We start from the raw sequence: 20,007 nt of genomic DNA on the forward strand, positions 1-20,007 counted from the left end.
TCATCTAGTTCAACACTCCAAGAGCAACTACTGACAAGAAAAAAAAATTAACTCATGTTTGTCTAAATACTTGTTTGGACAAATTTATTAATGATAGAACAATTAATGGCTATAAAGACATGCTAGGATAGATTTAACTTTTAAGGCTGATGCTGGCAAGGATAACTAGATGTTCCCACAGAATGTCCCAGGGTTTGACAACAGTATAGCTATTTTTGTATTGCTATGAATTAAAATTATAAAGTAATCAAAAAACATTAAAGTTACAAAAATTAATGATTATTTTATTGCTTGGATATGAAAAGGAAAAAAACTGTACTCTTCATTGTTCAAATGGATAATTTACAAATATTAGGCCCATTTATACACCCAATAAATATATAAGATAATTACAATGCTATTACCTCTTTGATCCAGTGGCGGTATTCATTAACACCAAAGGTTTTTTTCATCCAAAGTCCATAGATATAGCCTGAAATTCCTTTCAGTACCCACTCATCAGACCTATAAAAAAGTAAAAATATTAATGACTCTTTACCATATAAATACATAAGAAATTATATAACTTCTAAGCAGAAAAAGAGTTTTACAGCTGATAGGGAGACTTCTTTAGTTTATAGGTGACCAAAGTTAAACAGTCAATGAGGATAGAGCAAGACAAGGACTGTAGTAACATTCTTCTTTCCAGTTCTGGGTCCTATCTATTATGTCATACTATTTGAAGGAACAGGAACAATTCATTTCATCAACACACAAATTTATCAAGTGCCTTCTATGGGCAAGGCACAGTGCTAGGCACAGAGGATAACAAGGAAAAACAAAACAGTGCTTGTTCTCAAGGAATTACTCTTTTACTAAAACAAACAACATGTCAATTGAGAAATAAATACAAAATAAATATAGAATAGTTTGTTTCTGAGTAGGGGAAGTGTGTTTGAGAAGGATCCTAGAAACTCATACATTTAGAGATATGTGATGAAAATAGGACCAGCGTATATGGCCTAAAAATTAAGATCTGAAGTCAACTATGGATTCTTGGGAGGCGGAAATGAGAAGGCATGCACATTCTGGGTGTTGAGAAGTTTGGGGAAAAACAGAGAGCTAGGAGATGAAATGTCATGTACAGGGCATGTCTAATATAATTAGACTGTCTAATGCAATTAGAGAAATTACCAATCCTTTTTATGAAACTAACCTAGAAAAAAGGGGTATGCAATACGTACTAAGACAGTGAGGGGGAACCTTATGAAGTGTTAGGCCCTGCCCCCCACTCCCTACAGCAAGTGCCCTTTTGGCCCCCCATCAGAGACAGAGTGCTGTGTTGTATCCCACCCTGCCCCTTACCCTAGACAGGGGTGGGAGGAAAAGTTCCATTGGGCTGCTTGGCAGAGGGGCAGGTGATGTGAGAAAAATGTCATTAGGCACAGTGGAGAAGGGGAAGGAAGTAGCTCCACCTGAGGCCCTCTGCCTTTCTATTAATAAATTCTTGGGGAGAAAGGGGGTGGGGTGGAGAAGAGGCACCTGTATGCCCACAGAGAACATAGGTTTGCCATCACTATCCTAAGAAGTAATTATCACAATTTTGAAAATATCACATAATCCAAATATCCATAAATATCACATAATCCAAAGTTGGTCAAAGAATCAATGTATATCACTGAAAAGCAAAATACATAAATCATCTTGGACTTCTAAGTAACTTTTTTTGTTTCATTACTTAATATTCTGAAGGAAAGAAAAAAAAAGGCAGTCTATAGAACTATACTTTATACAGCTACATAAGGGGCTGAAAAGGCCCAGGCATGAACATGGAAAAACATCACCATTGAGGTGATAGAGTCCTGGATCTTGAATTTACTACCTGAATATGAGCATAAAACAAAGATATGGAACTATGCATCCAGTTTTCACATGACTTAAACTGATTAGGGTTGCTTAAACCTTTGAAGACAAGAAAATCACTCAAGTCAGTTCAACAGACTATACCTACAATTTCATTGGTTTAGGGATCACCTTATACTCAATGCAGGCTGGCATTTTCTCTACAACTTATAAGCTCTTAGAGTTGACTGGATCACTAATAGGTGAAGTGATTTGCCCAGGGTCATATATGAAAGTCATAACCAGAACCCAGTTCAGTGTTTCATGACTTCAAGGCTGGTTCTCTATCCACTATGCAACACTGTCTTTCTGTGAGCTCAATACATAAAAGAAATGGCCTTTCATAAAAAAGGCCAAGGCCAATCTACCAAATCAGCAAGAGCAAACAAAAAAATTAAAAGTATATTTAGAGGTTAATGGAATTGGGAATGTCTAGAAAAAAAAAGACTTCCTATTTTAAAAACACCTGAAGTTATTGTGAACACTCAACTGCATAACACAACACTAAGCTAGAAAAAAGTGGGTTTAATAAAAGAAGAATTGTTGTATTATGAGCTGATTCAACCCTAAAGCTGGCTATACTAAGAAGAATGGAGTTCCTATTCATTAATTTAATAAAAATCTGCATGTCCATTATGTATAAAGAAAGCACTGGTAAGTACAGGAAAACAAAGATGAGAAAGGCCTTCTGCTACCTTACAATCATATAGAGGGCTTAAAGAAGGTTAAATGCTTGAAACAGTATAAACAAAGTACTACACAAGGTTTGGAAGACAATTGAAGCCTGTCTACTTAGAAGTGCAAGACTCATAAAGGTATGGATTTATAAGAAGCCTTAAAGGTCTGACCTCTTTGTTTTTAAATATGCAATAACAGACCTTACATATGAGGAACTAGAGGCTGTGTCTCATTCCAGCTGACACAGAGTAGAGAGAAGAGTTAGTACTTGAGCCAAGGTCCTGTCTTTAAACCCAGTACTTTCTTCTTGGCCACAGCGTCACTAACATGAGATAGTCTTGAAAGATATCTAGGCAAAATTTCAACAGGTAAATACATATGTTGGACAATACACCAGAAAAGGCACCAAGGTAAGAAACATAGTGTAGGTATGGGAAACAATTTGGTTTGGCCAGAAAGAAAGATGAGAGTAAGAGCTGCAGGAGGTAAAACTCAAAGAGGTTATAAGAAGGGCCAGAATGATAAGTCATACTAAAGAGTTTGGATTTTACTGGATAGGCAGTGAGGGGCCACTAAAAGATTTTGATGAGAAAATGAGATAATGAGATCTTTGCTTTTAAGGTGTCTTTTTGACAACAGGGTGCAGAATGAATTAAAGACAAGGAAAGGAAAGGAAGGAGATGGAAGAATTTTTAGAAATATGCAGAAGAGGAGTTGGCAACTATATTCAATTAATTCATTTAATTAATACTAAATGATATGCAAGGCAATATGCTAAGCATCAGGATACAAAGACAAAAATGAAACAGCCTTTGCTGTTAGGAGAGGAGTTACAATATGCACAAAGTTAAGTAATAAGAAATCTGAGGAAGGAGAAGGCACTAATAACTAAGGAAAGTTTCTTAGAGAAGGTAACATCTTAACCAGTCCCTGAAGAAAAAGATTCTGAAAAGAGACAAAAATAGCTTGCTTTCTAGGCAATGAGCAGAGAGAAGAGGGAGAAAGGCCAAAAGCCAATGTAAACAAAGTGAGGCAGGAGGTAGCATGTCAAAATAGGTGAAAAGTAGTCCAGTTTCATAGGAACGTAGTATGAATAGTAATACTGTGACATAAAGTTAAAAAGGCAGGATGGTGCTAGATTACATCAGACCTTAAATGTTAAGCTAAGAAATATGTTATTTTATTCTAAAAACAACAGGAGTCACTAAAGATTATTGAGCGGAAGAATGTCATAATCTTCTCCATCTTAAAAATTCTATTTAGAGCTATATATGATGTATGAAACAAGAAGAGGCTGGAAGCAGGGGAAATAACTAGAATGCTATTATAATATTTCAGGTAAAAGATGATGGCCTGCACTAGGGTAGTAGTTGAATGAGTGAAGGGAAGACACTGGATATAAGAGATGAAGAAAGTGAATAGAAAGGAGTTGGCAACTGACAGCTTTCAATGTATAAGGGAGAAAAATTTAGGGTGACTCGAAATTTATGAAGTGTGATAACTAAGTGGTGAATGAAGAAGAAAGAAGTTTGGAAGTGGTATGGGTTGGGGCTGGGCAAGAATAAGAAGTGGAATAGTCATAGTCATGGACAAGGTGAATGGAGATGTTGATGGAATATCAAGGGAGAAGTATCCAGCAAATACAGGGTATTGTGAAACTGTAGTTTGAGGTTAGATAAATAGATTTAGAAATTTAAAATTAAACATAGAGGTGCTGATAAGATCACCAAATGAAAAGGGGGCTCAAGTAACAAAGCTTTGGGGGATAGTGTAGTTCCTATGACACCTGACATGTGTAGCCATTTTTGATGACACACAGCTGCATGTGATCGCATACAAAGAAGTATGAGGTCGCATGCCGAGGATGAAATATTTGCTGTAGTGTAGTATAGACACTCTGTGCCAGAGGTCTGTAGGCCAAAACAACTGTCACTAAGCAGGTAAGTTAAATAATTTGTTTTTGATTTATTAAATACAGTTATATATTACAATTATACATTTTTGTTATTTAAACTATAAATATCATGAAATTATGGTGTTTTTTCTCAAAGTGACACACCACCCAAGTTATGCTCGGTTTTTTGGCGAATTTTGACACATCAAGACCTTTTGAGGTTGCCCATCACTGGTGTAGTTAATAATGTGAGAAACAGATGATGAACTTGCAAAAGAAACTAAGAAGTAGCAATAAGATTAGTAGAAAAGTATCAAGAGTAACCACAGTCAAGAAAAGAAAGTGTATCCAGGTGAATAAACTAATCAATAGTAACAAAAATTGCAAAAAGGTTAAGGAGGATGAAAGAAGAGAAAAGACCACAGAACCTAATGGCTTAATATCACTGAATTTAGGTAAAGATTTTCATGAGCTAATGCAAAATGAAGTAAATAAAACAATACATACGACTATAACAATATGAATGGGATGAACAATTACAACAAAAATAAACAAATCAACAAGCATTTATTAATCAACTAAATGCCAGGCACTATGCTAGATCCTGGGGATATAAATAAAAAGAAACAAAGACTGCTCTCAAAGAGCTTACTTTGAATTGAGGAAACAACACAAACATACAGAAGTTTACAAAAACATGGGTAGGGACTGGTCATATGATTTGGAATAGAAAACTTCATTGTAAGGAGAATCTCAATGCAAACTAGTTCTTTCCTCTGCAACTTATAGCAAGAGAGAGTTGCCTAGAGTTGAATACTGAAGAGTTAAGTGAGTTGTCCAGGGTCAAAGAGTCAACATATGTGAGGAAGGCTCCAAAGCCTACTCTCTGTTCATTGCTCCATGTTGCTTCTCCACCAGCATATACAAGATAAATACAAAGAAAATAAATACAAAAGGCAATTAAAATTGGGGCAAGTGAAGTAGAAATGACATAAGCTTTGGAAAGTGTCAACTTGGAAAAACACAGAACCATTAAAGTAGTCAGATTAACTCAGTTTTTAATTAGGAAAGAAATAGTGTTCAATATATGGTCGCCCCACAGAGCCAAGGGCTCTGGGACTCTGGGAACAGTATCTCTGAAGGGATATTCTCCCAGATGATTCTCCCAGAGGTATTGTTTCCAGAGCCCCAGGGTTTCAACTCTGTAGCATTTGGAGCTTGACTCTGTGTAGCAGCCGACTATTATGGACCTATCTCTTTTCTGATTAAAGACAGGGCTTTGCTGACTACTTTAGTGGTTCAGAGTTTTTCCAGGTTGACATAAATGGAGGTCCCACCAAGATTCAAAGTTATAGCTGCGTAAGCCGCCTGCTAGCTGACACCAGATGTGAGAAGTACACAGGAATCTGCTGAATTCCAGTCTGAACTCAGCTTAGCAGGTTGGCTGGATACGTGGAAACTCTCAAACAATGAACTCAGTCTCAGATATTTTGGGAATGTGAACCTCTCTTTAATCAGGAGTTAAATAGGCAAACACAGTTTTGTATTGACCCCCAAAAAGCCCCCCACAGGGGACTGCTGTATGGAGTACCAGGTACCTATAGATATTTAGATAAGTGGCAGAAGTTAACTAAATCAGATCCCAAGAAAAACTGGCCAAGATAGGGCTCTTTTGATAGGAAAAAGATTATCTTTCTCCAGTCTGTTTTAAATGATGCAGGTCATGGGATCGAGGATGCTGAATGGGAAGCTTACAACCAGTGGCTCCATGAGAGTAGTAGGAGACCATCAGTGTCAGATCAATTGCTAAGCTGGGAGAAAGATAAGAGTGAAAAAAAGATGAGTAAAGAGGAGGACCAGGCTAATCCAGGGGAAGGGGAAAGATCTAAAAAAACAGATAGGGAACAAACTGAAAATCTGATTGCCAGATTGCAGAAAGAGATAGATGACCGTAAGGAGACTTTAAAGGACTCTGGTAATCTACCACTACTTGCAAGCAGTCTACCTAAGCCTCTCAGCTCACTTGAGATTCCAATTCCTCAATTTCCTTTTAAAATCAAGGGAAAGGAAGACACCAGAGCACTTCAAGCATCTTTCATTCCTTGAACTAAGGCTAGAGAGAACTCATGGAATTCACTAAAGAATCTGAGGTCTCTCTATCTACCAACCTGGCCTCTCTTATCTTTATCTGCTTGACCAAGTACTGATGGGCCCTAGTGATGCTGCTCACTGGTTTAAAACAGCTCAGTGGGACAATCCTTTAGAGCACATAAATCAGTTAATGGCTAGAAAGGATGGGCCTGAAGTTTACCTCCAAGAGGCTAAGAAAATTGGGCAGGCCTTATTAGAAACTATTCCCAAGACCTTCTCAAAGTCTGTCAATAGGGGGAAAATTCAGGCTTACACTCAGAATACAGGAGAATCTCTTTTTGATCTTTATAATAAGTTTATGACTATATTTAGAGGAAATTCTGGTCTTTCTCTGGATAGCCCTGATGCTGTAGTCACCTTTAATACTCTCTATGTGGCAGGACTAAACAAAGAGACTGAAGAGATAGCTAAGGAATAAAATAATGAACTTGCAGCTACAACAGTGGCAGCCAAGGAAACAAGGATTGCTTCACCTTCTGTCCTTCTAGTTACCAAGCTAAGAAGCGAAGGGATAAAAGGTGTTATTATTGTCATAAGCTTGGACATCTAAAGAAAGATTGCAATGAGCTGCTAACATAAGTTAAAACTTTGCCAAGGGAGGTTTCAATCCTCCTCAGAAGGTCTTTTTCCCAAAAGACTACATGATGATGCCTCACAATGACAGGCTCCAAGGATATTAAGGGTTTTTTCTGTAGTATAATCATTCCCAATAAGCCACTCACATCATGATTGTTTCTCTCCCCACTGTGACTCTGATAGATGCTGGTGATATGCTGCTAATTCTTCTGATATTGGAAGAATGTGAAATGCACTTCCATGGCAAATCCAGTTGGATCCCACCCCTTGTTGGTAATTAATTGTCAGTTGGCATTTTGGTAAAATGTTCCAGCCTTTGTAATTCACCATAGATAAAGTGAGGCCCAGGATTCACAACTTTATATTTTAGTCTTTTCTTTCTAGTCTTGGTATGGTTAATATGAGAAATATTGTATAACAACAGCAGTTAATTTTTAATGATGTTAGTAATGAGATGCATTATTTTATGTATATTAACTCTTGATTTGAGTGCTATAATTTCACATTTTTGTTAAGCTGTTACTTATTTCTAGAGATAAAGTTTTTCTGATTAACATATATATCCTGGAGTAAAGTTAATTTTAGTTTGGAAAACAGGAAGACCTGACTAGTTATTGCATTGTTGTAAATGGACAAGAAGTATTTGGAAAATGTTTTGTTTTTAATGGTATGAAAACCCTGAGCATTAAATTGAACCAAATTCCTCTTAGAAGTGGCTTCTGCCTTGGCCCAAAAGAGAGATTTAGGGCATAGCTGAGAGAAATGCAAGTTTTTCCTTAATAATCCTAAGTTTTGTGTTTGGTGAGAAATCTTTATGGATTCTACTTTTTGAGAAGTAAAAGGCCAAGCACTGCAGCCTGATTTTTGGAGGTTTTTTTTTTTTTTTTTTTTGGTAAATTTCCAGAGTGTAAACATTACATAGATAAGTTTTTGTTTTTTAAAGACTAGTTAATACTAATGGTTATTTTTTCTATAGTGATTTATCTTTATCTCTTCCTTTTAAGTCTGGAAGATTGACTCTATTCAAAAGCTACCCTTGACTGCTATTAGGAAAGGACTTTCCCACCTGGGAATTCTCCAGTGGCACACAGCATTTACCATCTCAGTCTGGACTGTGGGTGAAGTTATCAAAATCTGTTAATGTTAATTTTGCTAGATTTCTTGTTGAAAAAGAATTCAGTCAGAACCCCTAGAGTCCTAATTATTATCTCAAGTCATTTCCTAGGGAGCTAAAACCTAGACAAGATTTTTCTAAAGCCTGAACCAGGAGTCCATTTAAGATAGCTCTACAAGGAACCTGAAGGAGTCCCCTACCCAACGATACCTCTACATAGAAACCATCTCTACTAAAAGAGGAAGTACTTCACCAAGCAGAAAACAACTGAACTGGGTTAAGTATCCCTTTCTTTTAGTTTTCTTTTCATTGTCTTTTAGTTTTTCTGAACCTGTTATAGAATTTGCCATTTTACTTCCCCTAGGAATTCTAATAGTATTTATCCTGAGCATGGTTCCTTTAAAGTAGAAAAGTAGAAAGAAAAAGAGCTAGTTCCCATAGCTAGCTAAAGTAGGAAAAGATTCAACTAGTAGCATTTTATTTTGTTATGAGGTTTAATATATCTGTTAAATTGAAAATTTACAACAAAAGTTACAGAGTGCTTTTCTAAGTTTGCATAAAACATGTTCAGCATATATGTAGAACTGCAGAATGTAATTTTCTCAAGGTGGTGCCAGAGGAATTTAGGAAAGAGTATATAGCCTGATAATGTTTATGGAGATAATTGTTAACAACCAGAGATAGGTTACTTTTAACCCTGAACATGATTGGAGAGAACTGCCATTTAAGGTTAAATTGGATGGGAAAGTAATTAGAAAGAATGCTATGAAGAGAACTGGTTAGTGATGCAAGCAGTCCTGAGTGTGACTTTGGATAACTGCAGGTATAGTTCCAGATCATGGGAAGGCTGAGAGAACTCTGTGTTATGCCTGACAGGTTCTATACATGGCTGTGCCTCATTGCCAACTTATACATGGCATTAATATTCCAAATTAGGGAAGCATTTCTCCCTTTAGTCATTTTCCTCTTTTCTCCAGTTATGGCAAGTTTTCTGTAATCATGAAAAATAGAAATCATAGATAGGCAAATCCTAAAAATATATAGGAATTGAAGAATCAGATGTGTAGAAATTTTAGTCATTTCAAATAATTAAGCACATAAAGAAGTCCCTTTGCTGAGGCTTTAGACAGAGGTATTATTAGGAAAAATTCAGTACATAAGAAAAACCTAGCAGATATCAGTGTCAAAAAGGGGGAACCTATACAAAGAGTAAATTCTAAGCAACATTTTTTATATACAAGGTTAGGACAAAACAACTACTTGCTTCTCAATACCATTAAAGTTTATACATTTTGGGGCTACAAGGCAGGAACAATTAGATAAGAAGAGGGGAGCCTTTTGTCCCTAGGAATTGAATGAAAACACCTGACTAGGCCTAAGTTAAACGGTAAATTTAGCCATCTTGCCAATAAGTAGGTACTCAGGAAATTGAAAATTGTGTCCCAAAAATTAATTTAGTAGGGTGAGGACTTGGTTAAATCAGGATATCCCATGATACTGCCACAACAAGAGAATTACTTCTACAATAATTTTTATCTACTGTCTTTTTGCTCAGGCTGTAATTCAGCTGCAACACTATTCCTTTATGGTACTGAGATCCTCAGCATCTCAATCTCCAAAAGAGGATGTGAGAATGTTGAATTTATGGGATGTTAGAAGTATTTTAATTTCTGAATTTAATTTTTAATTTTGAGAATTTTTAAATTTAATTTTTAAAATTTTCTCTGAAACTGAAATTGTCATGCAAGCATTCTTAACGTGGTTTTGAGTTTCATAAGAGGATACTTAATTAGAATTTTACTTAGTATTAGCTGATAATTTTATTTTTCCACAAACAGTGAGAAGAGACATTTTCAAATTTACAAGCCTTGATAAACCTGTGATGTGGATTTTGTTTTTGCTTTCATATTTCTATAGTTTAGTTTGTATCTCTTTTTAATGTTGCTTTTACTATAAGATTACTTTGGTAGGACAAGACAATCTTTTCTGATCAAGTACTTAGCTTAGGCATATTTGTAATTGGCAAAAATATTTTTACTAGAAATAATATGAAGTTGTTAAAAACTAGCTAATGAGGTTATTTTTAATGTTGATCTAAGCACTAGTGTCAAGTACCATTTAGGGACTGATAACATTTAAAATCAGACCAAAATTAACAGCATATTTTGGTCCTGTATGTAATAGTAAGCAAATATACTGAGAGTCAATCAATTCCTATTGGAGAAAGTGGTTATAGATTTTTCATGTTTTCCCTTCTAGTAATTAAACTGTTCCAAGAACCTGAATGCAAGTAAGACTTCTATTACAGAAAGAGGACACTGAAGCTTATATCAGGACCTACCAAATTTAAAAGACTGAAAGACTTTGGGAAAGAGTTAGTGTTTGTTAAAATTTTGCTAAAGGCAGAGTGCCTGCCTTCTGATCAACTGTCAATGCACTGCTACATTTGGGGAGTGCCCCCAGAATGCCATCTGTCTATACTTATGCCCCATGTTTTCCATCCTTAGTAATAGGGTCAAACTTTCTTAGGCACACACCTTTGTGTCCTTTTGTGTGGTCAAAAGGGTTTTTGAGAACCTCAAGTTTGCCCCTGTCCCCTAAGAACTCACCCAAAGGGAAGTCCCAGACTCAACCTGTTTCAGACTGAACAAAAGACCTTAAAGTACTAAATAATTCTAGTTTAGGTGGGACTAGTAGACAGTCAAATGTTAAGTACAGTTTTTGTCTTAGTAGTTTCTCCCATTGTATCAAAGTACCCTCCCAGGAAGCGGGGCCCTTGGCTGGACTCTTTCTTTAATATGCACTTTTAAGCATCAGTCTCTCCCTGAAAATCCCATCTTGGACTTCTCATTTCCTTGTAGCCATTGTAAAGTCAATCAATCATACTTCCCTATACATTATTCTTCCAGAGATATTGTCCCCAGAGCCCTAGAGTTTCAACTCTGTGTAGTATTTGGAGCGTGGCTCTGTGTAGTGACCAATTATTATGGACTTCTCTCTTTCCTGATTAAAGATTGGATTTTGCTGACTACTTTAGTGGTTCCGTGGTTTTCCAGGTTGACAGAGATGAGGTCAGGAAAGGCTTCATGCAGGAGGTGGTACTTGAAAGAAGAAAGATTTTAGAGAATACATTCCAAGGATGGGGTAGATAGCCAGTGCAAAGGTACAAACCAAAGAGATGGAAAAGTCCCATGTGTAAGGGACAGAAAAGACCAGATTTGCAGAAATGGAATTCAGGAAAATAAATAATTTTTAATGAAGCTATAAAGAAAGCATCTTAGGTTCAGATTGTGAAGAGCTTTAAAAACCAGGAGTTAATATTTTATTCTAGATGTAACAGAAGCACACTGGAGTTTACTAAATGGGGAAATCACAAGGTTATATTTGTGTTTAAGAAAATAATTTTGGAGTAGGGAGATATATGAGGCAGGGAAAATTATTAAGAATCCACTGGAAAAAAGGGAGACACCAAATGAATGAATGAAAAAACATTTATTAAGTACTTGCCATTTTTCAGGCACTGGGCTAAGCACTAAGGATACAAACACAAAAGATGACTCCCGTCTTAAGGTTTTTTCATTTTCATAAATGAAGGGAGTGGTCCTCTTAATTATGAGGGGATAAAGAGGACTAGGAAGCATAGCATGGTGAGTAGAGACATTGGGCAATTGATTGATATGACTATTTCCATATGTGAGGGAATGGTGGGCAGGGATACTGCAGCAGTGGCAGGGCACAAAAATGGTCAGAGAGAAGACTGGTCGGGGGGGCTAATGATGGAGATCTCATGCCAACTAGGGCCCAAGGTTCTAGGGCGAGAGATTTCACTGGTAACTGGAGAGCCAATTCAGAGGCAAGAAGCACAGCAGGAGGATGACCAAGAAAGCAACAGGATAGTAAGTCTGGGTTAGTTTAGTAACAAAACTTATCAATAGAAGCACAGAGCCTTAGAGTGGAAGCTGACTGTGAGGCAGGAAGCATGGTCTCAAGATTGCTAAAGAGACAAAATGTGATGTCTAGTAATAGAGAAGTCTCACCAACAGAAGCATGGCATTTTAGCTAGGAAGAAGTCATTTGAATGCTGTGAAACTGTTACAACAAAGCTTAATCCAAAAGATGAAATATGAAAATGTAACCCTCTCTCTCCCTTCACTGAAAGGGTGGGGGAATTAAGAATTAAAAGATTTGCATATAATGGAGGCTTTGGCTAAAGTATGGATTCGTTTTGCAGAACTGCTCTTTTAATCTCTTCTTTATTCTTTGCTATGAGGCATGGTTCTCTAAGCCTGAGCATAGGACATATTTGAAAACAGTTGGTAATTCTAGGAGCTGGGAAGTGAAAAGATAAGGAGTTATGGAGAGTACTCAAATGTTCAGAGGCAGCACAGTATAGCATACTGATCACTGCCCTAGGAGTCACAGAAGGCCCAGATCTGAATCTTAGTTCTGTTCTTTTTCTATATTTCAGTTCCCTCATATGTAAAATGAGGATAATAAAGACTCCAGAGTTATTTGTAAGGAAAAGGGAATGAGTTTGGATTTGTATTTAGTATGGGAAACTCCCTCTACTGATGCAGGTGATACCTTCTTTTAACACAGTCTTATACAGTTGCCTCAGGGCCAAAATATATTTTATATCTTCCATGAATTTCTTCTTTAGAGTAATGGATGTATCTGTCTTCTTTTAACCACATGATGAACATGGAAATATGTACTATATGATAATACATGTACAAACTATATCATATTGTCCACCATCTTGGGAGTGGGGAGGGGGAAGAGGGAGAAGAATATGGATTGTAAAATGACAGAAAATGATTATTAAAAACTACTGATATGTAAAAAAAAAATTTTAACTATGGATCAAAAATAAATTTAAATAATATATATAGTTTTCTAAGTCAATGTACAGCCCAGAGAGATCCATTTCTTCTATCTCATTTTGACTCTACTGGCCTTGAGGACTGAAAGAATTTAAGTAAGTAACTTGTCCAGAGTCACACAGCCAATATGTGTCAAAATCAGGTCTTGACCCCAGGTCTTCCTAGCTTAGAAGCCAATCAATCCATTATGTTAAAATGCCTCCTCTTCTCTGAGGGAAGTCATGTTGCTGTTGTTCCTCAATTGTTTTTTGGTCAGTTGACTATTCCTGACCCCATTTAGAGATTTCTTGGCAAGATAATGGAATTCTTTGCCATTTCCTTCTCTAGCTCATTTTTTAAGTGAGGAAACATAGGCAAACAGGATTAAGTGACTTGTCCAGAGTCACACAGCTGGAACATATTGGAAATTATATCTGATTACAGGATTGGCCCTCATATCCTCTGTGCCATCTAGTAGCCTTGCCTAGCAGAGCTAAAGTTATAATCTACAAGGTTTTTCCTCATAATAACCCCAACAATTCTGTGATATAAGCAGTACAAATATTGATTCTTATTTTACAGATAAAAAAACTGAGGCTCAGAAACATCACAGTCACCAAAGTCTCATGGCTATGATGTATTGGAACTAGGATTCAAATCCGATTCCTCTGGCTCCAAGTGCAATGGTCATTCTATACCACCACACTGCCTCACTATAAAAACTAACAGTACATGTAACAAATACAGAGGTTACACCTAATTAAAATCTCATATTGGTATAGATCATTAAGGCTCATGAATCACTTTCCTCAAGTTTAAAGCTGAAATCATCCAAATCAGATGACAATGTATATTGAAATAAAAACATATCTAGCATCCTTGGGGAATGAGCTATTCAGAGTTAACCCAAACAGTTTATTTTAAATATCTTGAATGAAAATGTTTCCATGCCTTCATAAACAGAACATATTTAATATAGTTAACATTTTCTTAAAGATTTGGTATCATCTTCAAGACCACCATCTTATTGTACAGTAATACATTCAGTGCCTTCTATGGGCAGATGATGTTGACTGAGCCCTAGATAGAAGAGATTTTCCCATATTTTTAAACCTCTCAAGAGATTCCATCTACAAACATACATAAAAACCTATACTAGAATATTTAATTACTCTTTCAATAAGGGAGTTTATTGACAGCAATATAAAATTATACACCCATTTTAACAGATGCATTTTTAAAATGACAGTTCTGATCATTTTTTTGCCCTTCAAAATCAAATATACCTTAAAATATATATACAACTGCTTAAATATTTAAAATGTATTAAATGGAATAGCAATTTTCACTTGTGAATCTTAAAAATTAATTATTTACACATTCTTTTTAGCTAGTTGTAGGCATTGTACTAATAGATACTATTACTAATAGATAATATTTACTAATACTAAATTCTAGTACTAATAAATAATAATAGCTAACATTTATATTGCACTTTAAGGTTTACAAAGTAATTACAAGCTTTATCTCATTTTAGCTTCATAATAACAAAAGGAATGGGTGCTATATTATTATTTATCAGGTGAGAAAACTGAGGAAGAGAGAGGTTAAATGACTTGCCATGGGTCATATATCTATTAAGTGTTTAAAACCAGATTTGAATTCAGGTCCAGCACTCTACTGAATGTTATGCTCACTGACTTTTTACTGAAATGATCCAGCTAGTTCTATTCTCCCTAGGCTGTGGCTTCCCTCACATCTTTATATATGGTCTTCAAGACTGTCTTTCAATTAGTTGCTGAGCATTTTATTAAGCACTTACTATGTTCCCTCTGTGCTGATAATTGGGAATACAAAGAAAAATGAACAAAATATAACTCTCTAGGCCTAATTTCTAAAATTTTTCATTTTCATTTATTATTTAAATTAATATTTATAATTAATTAGTACTGTAATGAATGCTGTGACTATATACCACTTTATTGCTGTTCATTCCATCATTTTTTCTCCCTGTTTCATCAGCACTTAGTAGTGGGCCAGTCCTGGCCCACACTGAGCACTCAAATGCTTGATGACTGGTTGATACGTGTATACTTTTTTCCAAGCTCATTCCATATCTTTCTCCTTTTCTTAAAGCCTCAGTTCCTATCATTCATAATAAGGATCCAAGTTATTTTAAGAGAATAGGAGAATTCCTTCTAGAATAAATCTAAAAGATATAATACTCATCATTATGCTAACTTTCCCCCAGAAGAAGAAGCAGAGCCTTATACATTATAACATACCTCAGAGCTCTAAAAAAAACCACTCATCTATCTCATCATTCTATTTCTGTAGATTGAATGCCATCCTGAAGATATACAATTTTCTTCCTTTCTTTCTTTCTTTCTTTCTTTCTTTCTTTCTTTCTTTCTTTCTTTCTTTCTTTCAAACCCTTAACTTCTGTGAATTGGCTCATCGGTGGAAGAGTGGTAAAGGTAGGCAATGGGGGTCAAGTGACTTGCCCAGGGTCACACAGCTGGGAAGTGTCTGAGGTCAGATTTGAACCTAGGACCTCCCCTCCCGTCTCCAGGTCTGACTCTCAATCTACTGAGCTACCCAGCTGCCCCTTCAATTTTAAAATACTCACAATGTAAGCTCCCCAGGCCAGTCTCAAGCTGCTCTGCATATACTGCCCTCTCTTTCATATAGGTTAACAAAAAACAGAGTTAGTATTCAAAATTCTATTTATAGTTCTCCCTATTTTTGAAGACAAATACCTCACTTTAAAAATATCATTTAATAGTCTCCTTTCATTTATAACTTAGTTCAAATGGCCATCTTGATTTCAAAAAAATATTTTACATTTATTTTAAAAAATATTTAAGTCATAATATCTTTTTAATGTTTTCTGCATGTTATCACTTTATATTCCAAAAAAAATTAGGAAATATTTCTATACTTATTTTCACTAATTATATGTTCTTTGGAAGGTACTTACCATGACATTCTAGATATGAAACATCCAAAAAACTGCTGAGCTAATGACTGTGCTAAACATCTTCTCGTCAAAGGTGTCTCATCTATAATCATAGCACTATGCAAAAGGTTTGTGCTAGATTTAAAAGAGAAAAAAAGTAATTATAAGAACAATGAATAAAGGCAATTTTATTTAAGCAGTCAAAATGAAATTGAAATATGCTTTGGAAAAGAACAGAATTTGGGCTTCAATAAAAAGAATAATTAAAAGGTTCCAAAAAGATTTCTTTTAAAAAACTTTGCTCAAATTTATTAAAATATCTGGGAATAAATGTAAAAATTGTCTTTTACTGGTTTCCAATTCAAATAAAACAGGCTTTCTTCGGCCTCAAAATCCCCAAGTTAGAATGCACTAACCTGGAAATGCCTTTCTTAATATTTTCTTATATAGGTTTTGTCCTGAGTAATTTCTGAGTATTTTTGTTAAATTACTTGGACAGTTAGAGAACCCCAAAATTTAAAAACCCGCTCCACTGATTCAGAGAAATAAATTATCAGTAACTTAAAAATCTTATAAAATAGCCTGGGGCACTGAGAGGTTAACTGATTCGCCCACAATTATACAACTAGCATGAGTGAGAGGAAGGACTTAAGCCCAGGTCTCTTTGTCTCCAAGGTCAATCTCCCCCTTACACCAAATTACCATTAATCTTAATATTAAATCAACTTTTTCAAATGGCAAACATCATTTTTGCTTTTAGAGATAAACTTCTTTAGGTTTTCTTTTTAAAAACTTAGGTCTTTCTGAAAAGCAAATTATGTTCAAATGGAAGGGAAATTAATATCTTAACTTAATATCAAATACTAGAGATAAATAAAATTTTCCACATTGAAAAAAGAAAACAAATTGGGAAATTCATACTGATCACAACAATATAATTTTTACCTACATACTAACCTAAAAATACTCATGGAAGCATAAGCAGCTACTTCAACATAGGCTTCATCTATGAACACAGTCTTGAAACAGGAATATGGATAACGACAGGTAAGAATCTCTTCATAAAACTCAAAGACTTCATGAAGATAAGATGTGGTGTGTTTGAGAAGTGGAAGAAGCTGAGGTAAGCAAAAATGAGTTACCTAAAAACAAAAAAGCAGAACAAAAAAATCATTAAGCTAAGAAAATAGTCTCTCTCTGATTTAAATGAAGATTTACTTTGAATAATTAAATTCAAGATCTCAGTTTAATGATTATATAAGAAAAGGAATATTTTCACCTAATTGTTTCAAGTCAAAGTACCATAACATTGAATGGAAATAGGAACTTATTCACTGATCAAACTCAAAAAGAAATTATTTCACTTGGAAATGCATTTAATTCAGTTGGATGCTTATTCAATTAAATCTAAAGTGTATGATATGTTATGTTGCACAATGCTGAGAAATTAATTTTCCAAAAAAAGTTACCAATGTCTCACTACTCCCCTGCTAAAAAACTTTTAGTAGCTTTTCTCCACTACTCAGAGAAAAATGTCTAGACTCCTTCCCCATCAAACAAGATTCTGCAAAATCCTGGCTCTCTAGCAAAGTTGATTCACTTACTGTGTACCCAAGCAAATCTCTGCTTTCCCATCATTATTGCTCCATGCTACCTTCTGTCTCTCTTTCTAAGTATAAAGATCCTGCCTTTTATATTCAGTTCAAAACTATCTTCTTCACATGCTGTGTCTAAAATGTTCATTTTCCTAAACTCTTTTAATACCTTATGTCTGTACCAATTATTAGATTACAGTAACAGAATGTCATTTATCTTCACACGTGCCTCCCCAACTCTACTTTTTTGCTCTCAGAATAGTTCATTTGAAACTTCTAAATTCAAGAGAAAAAAAATGGAATTGACTGAAAAGGGGAAATCACATTGGCCAATCTGCAATTAAGAAAAATTACTTTGGCAGCTGGAATGGATGGACTGGAATAAAGAGACACTTGGGGCAAGGAGGCCATTTAAAAAACTGTTGCAATGTGAGATCTCCTGAAGATGGAGGCAGAGTAAAAAGCAGCTCTTAACCTCTCCTGACCGAAACACACAAGACTCCTCAAGGGAACATAAAAACAAGTCCAGACGAACGGAGGAAGCCCACAACAGAGTGCAGCGTGGAAGGTACGTGGAATCGGGACATTTCCATGCTATAAACGGGTGAAACAGCTCTCACTAAATCGCGGGCTGAGCAACCACTCCACCCCCACCCCCTCCACACATACCACCTATAACGCCGAAGCCAGCTAAAAAGAAATAGAGCAAGTTTGGGGCACCCATCGAGTCATTGGCAGCTCCAGGGCCTGTTCCTGAGAGCAGCAAGATTTAGGTCCCCAAAAAGCTAAAGAAAGCACACGAACTCTGAGCGCGGGCGCTGAGCACAGGCGCGGGCAGAGGCGCGGGTAGAGGCAGACAAAGCCGAGAGCTAAGGCTCTGAAACCCTGAGTGGGGAACCAGTGCAGACAGGTATACAACTGTGGAAGCAGCGCCCTGAGACTTGTAAAGAAACCTCCAGCAGAGGATCAAGCGAGGGGGTACACCAGGGGGCTTGACCTTGGAAAAAACCAGACCTCAGACCTCAGGAGCCAAAAGACCGCAGACAGTCTCTGAGCGCAAGGATAAAGCTGAGAAGCTGCTAGGCTAATGATGGCTACCCAGTCTCAGGAAGTTCAGAAGAGAAAGATAAACAAGAAAAAGAAGTCTTTAACACTCAACAACTTTTACACAGAGAAAATTCAGACAACTGAGCATACAGAGGAGGAGAACAAACAAGCATCCGGACCCTCCTCAAATAAGGAAAACGGGTCACAAGCTATGGAAGAGTTCAAAACTGAGATTTTGAGGAAGATGGAAGAGATCTGGCAAGAAAATAACAGTTTAAAAGGTAGAATCTTGCAATTGGAAAGTGAGGCTCAGAAATCAAATGAACTGATGAGCAAATTGAACACAAGAAATGACCAGATTGAAAAGGAAAACCGGAAGATTATAGCTGAAAACCAAAAGATCATAGCTGAAAACCGAGAGATTATAGCCGAAAACCAGTCCCTAAAGGCAAGAATCGAGCAATTAGAAGCTAATGATCTCTCAAGACAACAAGAACAAATAAAACAAAGTCAAAAGACTGAAAAAATAGAAGGAAACATAAAATATCTCAAAGAGAAAGTGACGGACCAAGAAAACTGGTCTAGAAGAGACAATTTGAGAATAATTGGTCTTCCAGAAAAACCAGAAATTAATAGAAACCTGGACTCCATACTAAAAGAAATTATTCAGCAAAATTGCCCTGAAGTCCTACAACAAGAGGGCAATATAGACATTGAAAGGATCCATAGAACACCCCTGGCATTCGATCCAGATAAGAAAACGCCCAGGAATATAATTGCCAAATTCAAGAGCTTCCAAGTAAAAGAAAAAATCTTACAAGAAGCCAGAAAGAGACAATTCAGATATCAAGGAGCACCAATCAGGATCACACAGGATCTGGCAGCCTCCACGCTAAAAGACCGCAAGGCTTGGAATACGATATTCAGAAAGGTAAGAGAGCTGGGCCTGCAACCACGGATCAACTACCCATCAAAATTGACTATATATTTCCAGGGGAAAGTATGGGCATTCAACAAAATTGAAGAATTCCAAGTATTTGCACAGAAAAGACCAGGGCTCAATGGAAAGTTTGATATCCAACCACAAAAATCGAGAGAAACATGAAAAGGTAAATAAGAAACAGAGGGGAAAGAAAGAAAACTCATAATTTTTAAATTTGCCTTTTTAAGGGCCTCAGTAAGATCTAAATATCTGTATTCCTATGTAGAGAAATGTTATGTATAATTCTCTGTAGTGAACTCTATTCACT

At 36.2% G+C, this 20,007-nt stretch overlaps 1 protein-coding gene across 1 annotated transcript in view; it reads right to left on the minus strand.

Moving 5' to 3' along the window:
- TAF2 (TATA-box binding protein associated factor 2) overlaps positions 1-20,007 on the minus strand; it is a 100,218-nt gene that overhangs the window by 54,183 nt on the left and 26,028 nt on the right. Inside the window, exons 4-7 of the mRNA XM_044684195.1 lie at positions 18,515-18,587; positions 17,073-17,257; positions 16,137-16,250; positions 405-504 (exon numbers count right to left, since the gene is read on the minus strand). Of these exons, the coding sequence (XP_044540130.1) occupies positions 405-504; positions 16,137-16,250; positions 17,073-17,257; positions 18,515-18,587 (472 nt within the window). The remainder of the gene's footprint in view (positions 1-404; positions 505-16,136; positions 16,251-17,072; positions 17,258-18,514; positions 18,588-20,007) is intronic.

The sequence above is a fragment of the Gracilinanus agilis genome, chromosome 1 (genome assembly GCF_016433145.1).
Source record: "Gracilinanus agilis isolate LMUSP501 chromosome 1, AgileGrace, whole genome shotgun sequence".
In the NCBI taxonomy this organism is placed as follows: Eukaryota; Metazoa; Chordata; class Mammalia; order Didelphimorphia; family Didelphidae; genus Gracilinanus; species Gracilinanus agilis.